This window comes from Geotrypetes seraphini, chromosome 7, assembly GCF_902459505.1.
Source record: "Geotrypetes seraphini chromosome 7, aGeoSer1.1, whole genome shotgun sequence".
NCBI lineage: Eukaryota > Metazoa > Chordata > Amphibia > Gymnophiona > Dermophiidae > Geotrypetes > Geotrypetes seraphini.
The window spans coordinates 171,713,966-171,727,973 of record NC_047090.1 but is presented as its reverse complement, the minus strand read 5'-3'; the positions used below and the strand labels follow the sequence as shown (position 1 = coordinate 171,727,973).

Here is a 14,008-nt window from a genome sequence, read left to right as displayed (position 1 = left end):
TTGGATTTTTTAGACTCAGCCTCCAAAGGAATGGAGAGAGATTCGCACATGTCCTTCAAGAAAGAAGTGAAAGACGTGGAATCATGTTTGGAGGATGGATCAGGAATAGCAGGATCATCCTCATCCGAAGAACACTCACCCTCAGAAAGAAAAGGCTCTTCGGAGTCACTCCACAGGTCAGGGTCCCTAATATGGGAGCTGCGGTCCCGAGACTCCGGAGTAGAGGGTTCTAGGTGTCGGGATTTGCGTGCCGACTTACCCGACCTCATAGATACGGTACCGGGAGATGTTACCGACTGCAACGGTGCCGAAGTCTGCACCGACTGATGCTGGGCTCTCGGCTCCGGTGCAAGGACTGGCATCGATACCGATGATGCCGAGTGAACCGGTACCGAAACAGTGGACGCTGACAGTAGGGGCTGCTCCACTGCCGGTACCGGCGGCTCAGACCGGACCGGGACCGGAAGGTTCGGTGCCAAGAGGGCAGGAAGGAGTTGTTGTAACTGCTCCTTGAGCTGCACTTGTAGGACGGCTGCAATGCGCTCATCCAAAGAAGGCACCGGTACCGCCTTTTTCTTTTGTGGTACCTGCGGTGCTGCTCGACGCCCCGGAGACGAGGAGCCCGAGGTCGAGGGACTCACCTCGATAGGGGCGGAGCGCTTCCGCGGGCGCCTCACGGTCGGCAGGACTGGGCTCACTGCAATCGAGACCGGAGGACGCTCCAGTGGGGAAGGCTTCTTCTGGGTGTTGCGACGCCGGCATGGTGTCGCACGGTGTCGACGAAGTGGGTGCCGACTGCAATGGGGCCGATGCCGGTGTCGATGCCGCAGGATCGGACATTTCGGCACCGAAAAGTAATCGCTGTTGTATCTGGCGATTTTTTAAGGTACGTTTTTTTAACGTGGCACAGCGGGTGCAGGTGGAAGCCTGATGTTCAGGACCTAGGCACTGTAAGCACCAGTTGTGCGGGTCCGTGAGGGATATAGGCCGTGCACACCGCTGGCACTTCTTGAACCCTGGCTGGGGGGGCATGAAAGTAAAAACGGCTTCTGCCAAATCGAAGGCCGAGGCCTCGATGGTGGCAGTAGGCCCCGCCAGGGCAAAACCGAAATGACGAGAAAAATAAAAAGTAAACATTCGTTTGGTTTTTTTTTAGAAAAAAGAAAAGAAAGAAGGGAAAAAACTCCCAAAAAGGTTTCGCGAGCGGGAAGGTGTTAAGGAAAAAATTTCAACAGCCGTTGAAAAAAGCGACTTCTTAGCTCCGCGGAAACTAAGAAACTGGGGACCGCGCGCCTCTGTCAGGCGGGAAGGCACTTGCGCGTGCGCGGTGCAGCCTGCTAGAACTTTCCAAGTTCTTAGAGTGCAATCACTCTAAAATTGTCCGTACCGGGGCTCCGTCGGTGCCGTCACCCATCAGTCAAGAATATGCTGCCTGCTTGTCCTGGGATAAACTCTCCTCCCATATCTTTTACCAGAGCTCTGAACTCTGCTCCTATCACTGTCCTCTGTCTTTCCTACCCACATTTAAATTCTTTGACATTGCTGGCCTTCCTCACCTCAGTTATTAGGGATATATCTATCTATCTATCTATCTACCTATCTATGTACACTTCTCCCTCCGTATTCGCGGTTTCTGCACTCGCAGTTCCGCTTACTTGTGATTTTTCTATGCCGACTCCGCCCCCAAAATTACATCATGAGTAAAGTTCCTTTTCCTTTACTGTACCGATAAAGTTTAGCGCTTACCAACATTCACTCTGAAAATCGCTGCTTCCATGCTTTCTCCCACAAACATCGCTGCTTCCCAGTGTGCACACAGAAAAACGCTGCTTCCCAGCATCCATAGAGAGAAACGCTGCTTCCTAGCATGCATGAAGAAAATTGCTATTACCCTGAAAATCGCTGGGAATCGTTAACAGTTGAAAAGTTATTCACGGTTTCAATAATAAAAACGCTGGGTGTTAAAAAAAACCCCTAAAAAAGCCAACATGAACATGTGATAGGCTATTGCAGTTTTTCCATATTCACGGCTATGTTCCGCCTGCATCCACCGCGAATACCGAGGGAGAAGTGTGTGTGACTATGAGAATGAGCTATGAGAACTTAACCCCTATTTTCCCCATAGACTCAACATTTCATTATTCTCAATTTTGTGGTTCATGGAACATTTTTTGGGAACTGTACTATGAATAATGAGAATGAGCAGTTTTACTGTGAATATAAATATATATATATAGCTCATTCTCGTATTCACGGTAAAACTGCTCATTCTCATTATTCATAGTACAGTTCCCAAAAAATGTTCATGAACCATGAAATTGAGAATAATGAAATGTTGAGTCTATGGGAAAATAGGGGTTAAGTTCCAGTAGTACCCATTGTGCCTCAAAATTAGTGGATCACGTTAGAAATTAAGGTAAGTTCTGCCTAGAATAGCATTTGAAGTATCTGTGATTTACTCTCCAGATCTGGAAGCAAAACCTGACCGTAAAGTAAAAGCATAAAAGCTAGGGGGGGGGGAGGGGGAGGGCAATCAATAGGAAGTCCAGCAACTTGGAACATGAGGATGCCACTGGCCAGACTTTATGCCAAGTATCCTTCAAATAACAGGATGGTTGGATAGGCTGGAGTGAGCTTGGATGGCAACTCCAGCAGTTGGAACCTAGGTGGACTTTACAGTCTATAGCCCAGAAATAAAGGAAAATGACAAGTTAATTTAATCATGAATTTATAATGTGAAAAACGCTAGAGTACCTGAATAAAATTCGTGTAAAAACCATTCTGAGCTCCCTGGGGAGAACGGTATAGAAAACTGAAAGAACAAATAAATAATGGGCAAACTGGATGGACAATTCAGGTCTTTATCTGCCGTCATTTACTATGTCACAGAGCCTAGTGAAATGACACTAAGGACTCCTTTTATGAAGGTGCGGCAGCGGTTTTAACGTGCGTAATACTGCACGCTAAAACGCCGGCCGCGCTAGCCGCTACCGTCTCCTCTTGAGCAGGCGGTAGTTTTTAGGTTAGCGCGGGGATTAGCGTGCGATTAAACGTGGCCACTAATGCGGCTTCGTAAAAGGAGCCCCAAAAGTTGGTCAAGAGTTGGAAGCATGCAAAAACAAAGAGAAAAGCCGAACAGAGAGGGAGAGAAATGGTACATCACCATCAACCTTGGCACTCAAGATGACAAATGATAACTAGGGTGGTGATGAAGATGAGATCAGTCCCGATTTAGGGGCTAAGGCTTCATGCACGGTTTAGCTTGACTTTTATGCTCAATTCTGTATGCGCCCTATGTAAAAATTAGTTTTGCACATATGCTGTATCCAAAGCCTTGTGAAGAAATCAGTTCCCGGCCCATGCTAATGAAGTTGTTAAGTATTCCGCGCAGAAGCATACAGAAGACAAGAAGGTTGAGTGCATTGCCAGCAATAACATACGGTCTTAAAGGAGCGTATAAAAAAAACTTTAGTTCATTCTTTTGCTAAGGATTTCGTGCCCGTTTCTTGCCTTTACTGAATGTACACCACTTAGGGCTCCTTTTACCAAGGTGTGCAAAAGAAATTACCACACGCTAAACCCGCGCTATGCTTCTAGAACCAACGCCAGCTCAATGCTGGCGTTAAGGTCTAGCGCGCATGGCAATTCAGCGCGCACTATTCCGCGCGTTAAAGCCCTAACGCACCTTTTGTAAAAGGAGCCCTTAGTGGTATATAAATACAGTAAAACCTTGGATTGCAAGTAACTCGGTTTGCAGGTGTTTTGCAAGACAAGCAAAACATTTTATTAAATTTTAACTTGATATACAAGCAAAGTCTTGCAATACAAGTACATACAGTATACACACATCACAACTGAGCCGATGGTTCTTCTCTCCGACGCTGCAGGAGTGTAGTGACTGTTCTAAACGAGAGAGGTCTTGCAATACGAGTACGTATAGCATTTTGTATTAAAGTTTTCGAGTTGTGGAATGAATCGTCTTGAATTTTCATTATTTCTTAAGGGGAAATTTGCTTTGACACACGAGTGTTTTGGATTACAAGCATGTTTTCGGAACGAATTATTCTGCTAAACCAATGTTTTACTGTACTAAAAATTATTTATTTTATCGACCTGCAACTCCCTTCTGGCTTCCATGAGAAACATGGGCAAAAAAACAAAGGCAGAGCTGAAAGGAGGTGTGCTGAACAAAGTAAAGAGTTGGACTGTTGACAAATGAGCATCAAACATCAATTGCATGTACAAATATCTGTGCATATACTAGTATAATATTACAACACATATATGGATGTACGTGCGAGTAATGTGACAAGCACCAATACAATTTTTCTGTAAACAAAACGTAGTTGTCAGTAACACAAACCTGCTTTGAATGCACCCAGTATGGTTTCCCATGTTAGTGCACTAATTTTCCCCATTAGCACATGAGCACTTACCAATACCTATTTTATAGGAGGTAAAGGCTCACACACTAATCCCTATACTAATCAGCACATGGAGATGCCCACATGCTAACTGAACAGCATAGGTGTGCCCACTCTCCGCCCCAGCACTAAAAAATAAAATTTTATGTTTTTAGCGCATGGGTAACAGATGCACTTGTAAAAATTACCATGGGATGCCTAAGCGTGCCTCATGGTACTGCCATTTTAGCCTGCGGTAAGGCAAAGCTTGGTAAAAGAGTCCCTCAGATTGACACATTGCTTTCCCGGTCTCTTTTCCCTACGCATTAAATTCCAACCTCCAACTTGGAATTTTGTTCAGGCAGAAACCAGAACAGACCGTGAAAGCATAATTTATGCACCATGTAGAGATCCAATTCCCAGCCCATGCATCATTTACATTTTGCTGGTGTTTAAAGAAACCCTAAATGTAAAGAAGTAGGAGGTACACTTTATTATTAGATAGATGGATAAAAAGCATTTTGGGAGGCTCTCTGAGCCCTTTTTTTAAAATAGAAAAAGGCCCAAAAAGAGCAAACGAAGCCTTTCACTCCTTACCCTTATTCTCCTCGACATCTAAACAGCAAAATTCTGACATCTTCTAGTCCAGTGGTCTCAAACTTGTGGCCCGGGGGCCACATATGGCCCGCCAGGTACTATTTTGAGGCCCTCGGTATGTTTATCATAATCACAAAAGTAAAATAAAACAGTTTCTTGATCATTCGTCTTTTTAGCTATAAATTATATTATTATTATTAAGACTTAGCCAAAAGGAAATATTTATAAACTATAAAGAGTTTTACCTCATGCAAAATTGTAATTTCTCTAATAAGACATTAACTATTTTTTTGCGGCCCTCCAAGTACTTACATATCCAAAATGTGGCCCTGCAAAGGGTTTGAGTTGGAGACCACTGCTCTAGTCTAAGCCAATACACAAACTATTCTTTCTCATTTGGAAGGGCCTGGTATTCGTTATAATTAAGGCTTCCGGTGTTAACACACCTCAGACCAACAAAAATGTAAACACAGGTGGTTTATCCGATAAACTTCAAAACACACACAAAATCCCTATTATTCTTAAATCATATTTTGCACTTTTTCTATACTTTCAACTGCAGGATACACATTTTAATAGGACAAACATGCTCAAGCTAACACCTGCGCAGCCAAAACACCCCTAAACACTGATTTTTGCAGTCTCGCGGAATCCCTCATTAGCTAGGACATAAGACACCTAAAGTTTGCTATTCATGACCCACGATCTCAAAAAAGCGAATCACTCCACAGAGGGGACGGCCGCCCTTGTTTAACCTACCGTTTTTTTTCACCCGTGGCTTCCGTTCAAACAGTTTCCCTAAATCCAAGGCATGGTGTTTTTTTTTTTTTTAATAACCCGATTAAAAAGCACTTTTATAAAGAATTTATATTTACTTCCCACGCCAACGTCCGCTGCATGGATCTTAATCGGGTTTATGTTTTATTTTTTTTGTAGTTTTTAGGATGCAACATGCCAGGATAAACGCTGGCTCTCACTTGAAGTAGAGATGGGGGGGGGGGGGTTGTTCCTAGGGGCGCGAGCCCGAGACGTTTCCCCGCCGTCCGCACGTGCGCTTTGCGCCGAATTCTAGCGAACTCGCCACCTGTACAAGCCGAGCTCGTGCTGCTGCCTCCGCGCCCGCCCTCCCTCCACAGCAGCACGTGCAGACTTTCCACAATAGCAAAAATGTGCTGTCGCTGAGAAGTCAGAAAAGTACACGAATGACCCAATTTTTTTTAAAGTAATTATACACGTATGAGCACATTTAAAAAAGTAATTATATATTATTATTATTATTTAGAAAGTTGTCTTACCGACCGACAGCGTGGAAGAACTCCGAGAAGGCAAGCTACTGGGAAGTGCTGTCCGCTTAAAAAAAGAAACAGAAGACACGGGTTAGGTCAACAAAGTTCACTAATGCAAAGCTGCAAGAAAACATGTCACGTTTGAGGGCCGCATGCACGCACACACAGGAAGGCATTAGCAGAGAAAATACAGCGATACGGTTTTATTCCTCTCCAAATAGTCTTTCGAGGCCGAAAGTAACTTCATTTTACAACCCAAACACCAATTTTCACTTAATTTGGCGGTAAATCCTAATAAGCGGTCGAAGCAGATGGGGGGGGGGGCTTTTACTACACAAGCTGAGGGGCAGCAGAGCCTGACTGATGGCGTTTTTATGACACGTGTGAAACACTCGCAGCGGCCTCTGCCTGGTGCATTTTAGTGGTGGGCTGGCCAGGAATGTTTGTTTTCATAAATCCTGGGTGGCTGGAAAGTTCCAGAAGGGAGAGAGAAGCTTTAGGATGGGCTGCGCCTCATCGAAGGGGGGGGGGTGTTGATCATATGGGGGCTCTGGATAAAACAATCGCTCGACCCCCCCCCCCCCTCCTTCCCCCCAACGGAGTACTTCTCTTCTCCCCCGGGGCGCTGATCCATATTCAACAGCAGTCCTTAAAACAGCTCAATGGCTTCAGGAAGAGCCGGTTCACAAGTCTCTGAGCTGCAAGCGTCTGTTGCTGGGGCCCGGGATTGTTCTCCCACGTATGCAAAGGAATGTCTGGCAACCTGTTTTCGTGATACACACACACACAAAAAATGTCCATTACATCACCTCAGTTGCATTAGTTTCCAAGCACTGGCCCGTTGCGGGCCTCAAACAGTTCACTGAAATGCTCTCTTAGCTCCTATAAATACATTCATTTCAATCTCCTTCAGCGTGTTACTCAGGTTGTCTCATTTAAGGAATTTGCTAGTTCACCATCCAAAATAAAGTGATTAAAAAAAAAAAATCCTCAAAAGTGTTGTAGAATCAATTATTAATTTTTAATATTCTGAACAAGTCAAGGTGATTTCCAAAATTAGTATTAAGTGTAAGCTTGAAATCTTTTGGTGGCCCTCAGCACTTTATCTATTCACAGGAAAAAGAAGTTTGGAGACCATTGGGTGAAGGCTTGCAGCTTAGTTAGCCCCAGTACTTCAGAGTTTGTGTGTTCCCTATCACATCCAGTCCTAATGCATTTCTGTCCATGAGTTGTGCAGGGCTATATCATTTACAAGTAGAAAATATTTTGAACCTAGGCATCTGGCATAGATAGAATAATTCTAATTGGCTAGGTGATTTTTTTTTTTTCCTACATTGTATTAGCTTCATGGGATTTTGAAAACTTTTGCAATAGTTAGCTACTTTTAAGTTTGCAGTTTCTTATACAGCTGAGCTGCAAGTTCTAATGTAATTTACTGGATTGCAACTTGCAGCTATGATATTTCATCTCTACCTACAGCATTTGCTCATCACACCTTACCCTATGCACTTGTTTAAATAAGGACACCATATGCAATTCAGTCGATTATTGAAGAGGGAAGTATGTAAAAAACCATTAAAGTATCATTTGCACTGCAAGAAATTACATTTTAACCTGGCTCCTCAAAATGCGGCAGGCAGTCAACAAAACTTTATTTTCTTGATAGCTTTTACTGGTAGCTGTCAGAGTGAAAAAGAGACTGGTGTAACAAATATTCCCTTCTGGAAACGAGGCTGAGCATCTACTTACCGATTCTCCCTATATAAAAACAATTCTGTGCCCTAGTTAAGAAACAGTAATAAAATATGTATATAGGGTGCCACCATCAGTTTATTGTATTATTTCCTTTAACTTAAAAGTATAAATAGTTACATAAATTGAGGGTCTTACAATGTACACCTGAGCAACATTTTATTTACAAGAATAATCAGTCCACTATATACTATATACAGCTTTTCTCCCTCCGAGACTGCGCTGGTAGGAGATAGAAGCAGCCACACTGTTGAGAATATCTGCCTGCTGTCCCTGGATGATAACTGTTACGGTAAGTAACTGTGCTTTTTTCTCCCTCCGAGACTGCGCTGGTAGGAGATAGAAGCAGCCACAGTGCAAGTTCTCCAGTCCCAAGTTAAGGCCCGTCCCAGGGCATCAGCTGTCCGAGTCCAAGTCACTTTTTCCTTCCTCCTCTCTCTTTTCTGGGGACGATTTGGAAGCTTTATTCCATTTTTGGGCGTTTTCCGACTCTTCGGAGGAAGATCTTTTCTGCCTCCTCCATTTTGCTCTGCGGTTCTTAAACCATACCTGTTAACGATAAAAATAATGTTCAAAATAGCCACTCTTTAGTCACCTACATAAAATGAGGATTATGGATTTGCGATTACTAGCTTGTTTTTTTTTTTTGTTAATTCAAAAATATAAAGCAACATACAGGTACAGGTACAGTAGTGTTCAGAAGATCCTAGGGACGATGAATTTCTCCATTTGGGGGCCTACGGCAATACCTAGAAACCTTTAGGAGGTGTAGGCTCCGAGATCTGTTGTGGATTTGGAAGGGGAGGGGGGTGAAGAAGGCTGATAACAGTATAGTAAGTGTCAGCAGATAGACCTACATGGTCCATCCAGTCTGCCCAACAAAGGTGACCAGAGCTACACGCATCACTGTGGGGTCCTTTTATAAGGTGTGCTAGCTGGTTCAGCACGCGCTAAACGCAACACCTCCATAGAATATAATGGACGCATTAGCATACCCTAAAACAGCCTGTCATGGCTTAGTAAAAGGACCCATCTGCAAGTTATAATCATTTATGGATTAAACACTGTGGGTAATTTGCCATCATGCAGACTGTATCATATATAACTTGTTAATTTCTATTTTAAAAGTGTCTTTTCCCCGTCCCTCGAGATGCATAGCATCCTCACTGGTACCCTATAATATTTATGTATAAAATTTCTATACTGTCAAGTTCCTAGGTGGTTTACAGTATATCCACATACATAATACCTAAAAAAAAAGAAAATACAAAAGAAATCAAAATTTAAATTCATAATAATAATTCCTTGAACAGGACAAGTCAGAGCCTATAAAAAAAAAAAAAGCATTGACAATTGCGTTCTGAAAGCTCCTCTATCAGCACATTTTCTCAACTGCCCTACCAGCAAATTCCATAATCTCAACCCAGTATAACAAAAAAGGTCATTTGCACAAGTTCTGACATATTTCGGATTAAACCCTGGCCTTTAACAAAGCAGAATTTTCAGAACGCAACGATCTTTTAGGGCGATAAATCATCCATCTTGCTCTTAAAATACTCCCGGAATCGTACCATACAAAAACTGATGACAAATCGTTGTAGTCTTATACTGGACCCTAAGCTAAATGCTTAGTTATACGGACAATTTTCTTTCACAGCTGTCTGCCTGACATTCTCACACACAGTGGGGTCCTTTTACTAAGGCGCACGAGCTGTTTTAGCGTGCCCATTATATTCTACGGATGCGTTAGCGTACTTTAGTAAAAAGGACCCCAGTGATAGATGAGAATGCTGGGAAGGTGAATAAGGAGATTTTATACTATCTCCTCTAACTTCACTCGCTAAGCCTGAGTACAAAGGGGTCCTGAAATCTCATTTAACAGAACCCAGCCTGCAGGGAAGAGGAGTGAGGTAGGGCTGGTCCAGACAGAACACAGAGACACTCGGCTCCCACATTTGGGCCACTCCTTTCTGTCCCGAAGAAGGGGAGTCTGAGGGAAGTACACAAGAATTTGTCCCAAGGCCCTAGTAGACCCATAAGTATTACATTATATTAGTGACTTTTATTCCGCCATTATCTTGCGGTTCAAGGCGGATTACATAAGAGGTTATCTGGACATTTCCAGGAGAGTCACAAAGTAGACTAGTTCCTTTTTACTTGAGGTTCTTAGACTATGTTTTAATTTTGATGTAAATCAACTTGATGAACAATTGTAGTCAGAAGGATGATCAAAGTAATTACATAATAATAAGACTAATAATTCTTGCCTGCTCTGGGGGTAGGGGGATTGAGAAGACTCCCATTGTGCCCACTTAGAAATAAACTTGTGCAGAGTTTAACACCCTCAGTCGTTTTGGGGGAAGAAAAAAAAAAAGTTTTCTCCTATAGGCTTGAGTGCCTGAGGTTCACAGCAGCTGGCAATGGCTTGGACCACTCCTTAATTTCTGCCTATGTGTCTAAGACTCCCATCCCCACCCCGGAGGGGCTGAGTTGGAGTAATCAGAACAGAGAAAGCTGCTCTGCTCCCCAACCCAACCCTTCCTGCAAAGAACAACGAGGGGTTGATCCAAAGCCTGCATAATTGAAATCCTCAAGTTTTTGAATCGGACTCCCGAGTTTGCACACAGTATAACTTTTTGCCTAAAGACACTGAGCTGCTGTCAAATTTTCTGTTTGAAAATTGTGAACTTTAACCATCCCTATGCACTGAAAAGGGTCTTTAATGTTAACAATTCAAATCTACACTAGGACAAAAAAAAAACCAATTGCTGCTGCTATACCTTATTTGTCAATTGTATGCATTAGGGCGGCTAAAGACCGATTTCAGATTCCCAGAAATAGAATTCTGCAATTATGGGGTAATTATCACTGCAATACAAAACTGTACCTCCACTTTCTCCTCTCGTAGATGGACCCTCCTGGCGAGCTGCTCTCGGGTCCCCACATCCGGATACTTGGTTTCTTGGAAGAGATTTTCCAGGGCTTCCAGTTGCTCGTCGGTGAAGATAGTCCGGTGCCGCCTCTTTCTCCGGCAGTGCAACTGGTTGAGCAACTGCAGCTCAGTCCGGGAGAGGGCGCTCACGTTCATATAGGGCAACATCTGGTGTGGCACTGGGGACATGAGAACAGAGCCGGAGCTGTCGTAACCTAAAGAGACAGAAATGCTTTTTGCCGTCAGTGGCCTTCGCAGGGGCAATAGCCCTTTCTGTTTTCAGAACAGCAGAGAAAGTGAAAGCGCCGTTTAAAAAAAAAAAAGCAACTAGACACGTCCAATCCCTAGTCAGAAGTGAAGAAAACACTCGGCCCATATTATCCAAAGTTTGTTTTATTTATTTAGCCCAAGTTCTCCCTCCCCCTCCGCCCCCCCAACAGGCAAGCTCTACTTGCAAATAATTTGTTGTACAGTGGCAGTGCTGGGGGAAGGGAACTTGTAAATACAGTATTATGTTTTCCATAGGCGCTCTCCTCAAATAAGGGGCCAAAATTATATATTTTTTTAAGGAGAAAATAGTTTGTTTTAATTAAGCACAGCTCGACTTCTCTTGTATTTTTCTTGTCCCGCTAAACTATAAGAACAGCCTTACTGGGTCAGACCAATGGTCCATCAAGCCCAGTAGCCCGTTCTCATGGTGGCCAATCCAGGTACCTGGCCAAAACCCAAGGAGTAGCGACATTCCATTCAGAATCCTAAAGAATAGCAAGATTCTGGAATCCCAAAGAGTAACAAAAGATTCCAGAACCCCAAACAGTAGCAACGTTCCATGCTACCAATCCAGGGCAAGAGTGGCTTTCTCAATGGACTTTCCCTCCAGGAACTCGGCCAATCTTTTCTTAAAACCAGCTACACTATCGGCTATCCAGAGGTTATCTGTTCTCCCAGTGAAAACTTTTTTTTTCCCCCCGTCCTATTGGTTTTAAAAGTATTTCCATGTCACTTCGTCGAGGTCCCCTAGTTTTTGCCATTTTTGACGGGAGTGAATTAATCTCTCCCAAAAAGTTACACTATGAAACGGTGTACTAGCATCAGTACCGCTACTCTTTTCCATTCTGCCACGGTGGGGGGTGTCCCCTTAACCCCCCCCCCCCAAAGGGTTTCTGTGCACATAAGGAAGCTCGCCTTACCTGTGGCGGACACGCAGGAACACGGGGGCTGCACCGTGCCCCCGCAACAGGACGGCGCGACCGGCGCCTGGACGTGCAGCTGCCCGTAGTAGTAGCCGCCGTAGCCCGCCCGCGACCCGTTCACCGGCTGAAGGGCGGCCGCGGGAGTCACCGCCCGCGAGTAAAAGCCGCCGTAGTCGGAAGGGCCATAAAGCGACTCCCCCAGGCTGGGAAACACCACGGGAGCGGGCTGGGGCGGCGGCTGCTGCAGCGGCACCGACTCCTTGCAGCGGGGTCGGGCTGCCAGAATGTTGTCGATGCTGAACATGCCGGAAGGCATTACCCACCGAGAGCCAAAGTTGTGGTGGGGGGGAAAACTTTGCAAGGGGAACTTGCTAGGAAAGTGCGCGCGCGCGCCCCGGCCCTGCCACTTTCTCCAACTTCGCGTCGGCTCTCGAGTAGCCCATTGGCGCCGCTTCCTCTTTATATAGCCAATCAACGTCATCCTGGATTTAGTTCCAGGTAATGTGCAGATGACAAACCAACCCCAGATTTCATTTCTCTCTCTCTCTTCCCCCCCCCCCTTAGGTGGGTGGGGGAGGAAGAGGGGGGGCACAATGGCGTGAAAGGAGACTGATCTGTGTATTGAGATTTAATGAAATTAAGATAATCCTTTCCATGAGTTGTTTGGTTTTTTTTTTTAACCTTTTCCAAAACGTCACCAGATTTAAGCCTAATCTCCGCCGTAGCAAGTAATTGTGCAGGTTAATCTGATTAATGCCATTGTGGGATGGGGGGGGGGGGGCGGCCGCAGCCACGTCTATAGCTCCTGCGCTTTTATGCCATAATAATTTCCCCATTATTGAGCAATTTAATTTGGAAGAGGAATGAATTGTTTTCAAGCAGGGACGTTTCCCCTCCCCCACGCTTTTTTAATTATAAGTGAAAAGTTTTCACGCACAACGCGCATTCAGAGCAAGGGATTTTTTTTTTTTTTTTTTTATTAAAAAAAGTGTCCCTAAAATAAAAACAAAGCGATTTGCTTTCAAAGTGCGCCGGTGCCGACCGAGGCAAGAACGAGCCCATCCTTTAGAGAAGCAAACCACCTGCAAGAAGACTCTCCCCCCCCCCCCCCCCCCCCCCCCGGCTCAACGACATCCTCTCAGGACCTGAACCTTTTCACGTTTATCGTTTTCATGTTTGTTCAAATGTTATGATTTTAAGGGAAGAGGCTAAAAACTCTCTTAATCTGCATAATAAGTATCTAAAATAACAAAAAAATGAATTACGAGTTGGTATTATGATAATTCATCATTACCCTTGTTATTTTTCCATATAATAAAGTGAATAATTACAAACCGCATTTTCAAGAACTCTAGAATAGCTCTAGGTACTTATGTGTCTTTGTAGCGCGCACTTATTTCCAGTTTCTTGTGCGTTTATTAAGCATGCAGTCTTCTCCTGGTGGCTGATAGTTTTTGTGATTTGCAGAATTCTTGGTCTGTCACGACTGTCACTTATACTCTGCAGGAGGTGAACCGAATAAGATTAGACTATTTACCCCATCAGCGCTCCATCGGAGAAGGTAGGAAATTGTACGCATGAAATGAAAACAAGCTATTAGTGTCTGTTTACAAGGAACAAATTATATTTCTTTAAAGGTACTAACCCTTTTCCTAATAGGAATGGTGTGAAAACTGCCCTTTGTATTACTGAGACACAAAACAGGTATGGGTTTGTTTGTTTTTTATGCCCCATTCCATAAGAATATAAGAATAGCCCAGTATCCCATCTTCATGGTGGCTAATTCAAGTCACAAGCATCTGGCAAAACCCATTTGGAGCATTTTAATTTACTTTAAAACGTTTT

General features: G+C 44.0%; 2 protein-coding genes across 5 annotated transcripts in view; both read right to left on the bottom strand.

Moving 5' to 3' along the window:
* Window positions 1-6,579, bottom strand: part of LOC117363436 (serine protease inhibitor 2.1-like) — a 192,244-nt gene extending 185,665 nt beyond the window's left edge. Inside the window, exons 1-2 of one of the 4 annotated variants that reach the window (XM_033951161.1) lie at window positions 6,449-6,579; window positions 6,296-6,350 (exon numbers count right to left, since the gene is read on the bottom strand). The gene's annotated coding sequence lies outside the window, so the exon portion shown is untranslated. Of the gene's footprint in view, window positions 1-5,759; window positions 6,061-6,295 lie in introns of those variants that run through there. The other 3 variants (XM_033951163.1, XM_033951162.1, XM_033951164.1) reach the window with 3 other exon arrangements.
* A 1,234-nt stretch (window positions 6,580-7,813) lies between these two features.
* GSC (goosecoid homeobox) lies at window positions 7,814-12,622 on the bottom strand. Its single transcript, XM_033950961.1, has 3 exons — window positions 12,161-12,622; window positions 10,926-11,185; window positions 7,814-8,587 (listed from the first exon to the last, which is right to left on the bottom strand). The coding sequence occupies exons 1-3, from the start codon at window positions 12,477-12,479 to the stop codon at window positions 8,435-8,437; spliced, it is 732 nt and encodes a 243-aa protein (XP_033806852.1). The 5' UTR covers window positions 12,480-12,622; the 3' UTR covers window positions 7,814-8,434.
* Window positions 12,623-14,008: the final 1,386 nt, after the last annotated feature.

Bases quoted from the DNA above. Each gene is read 5' to 3' on its own strand.
- GSC (XM_033950961.1), bottom strand. From the start codon at position 12,479: ATGCCTTCCGGCATGTTCAGCATCGACAACATTCTGGCAGCCCGACCC. The intron at 11,186-12,160 runs GTAAGGCGAGCT...CTGTCTCTTTAG, and splicing joins TTCCTGCGTGTCCGCCACAG to GTTACGACAGCTCCGGCTCT. The intron at 8,588-10,925 runs GTACAGTTTTGT...TATCGTTAACAG, and splicing joins TACGAGAGGAGAAAGTGGAG to GTATGGTTTAAGAACCGCAG.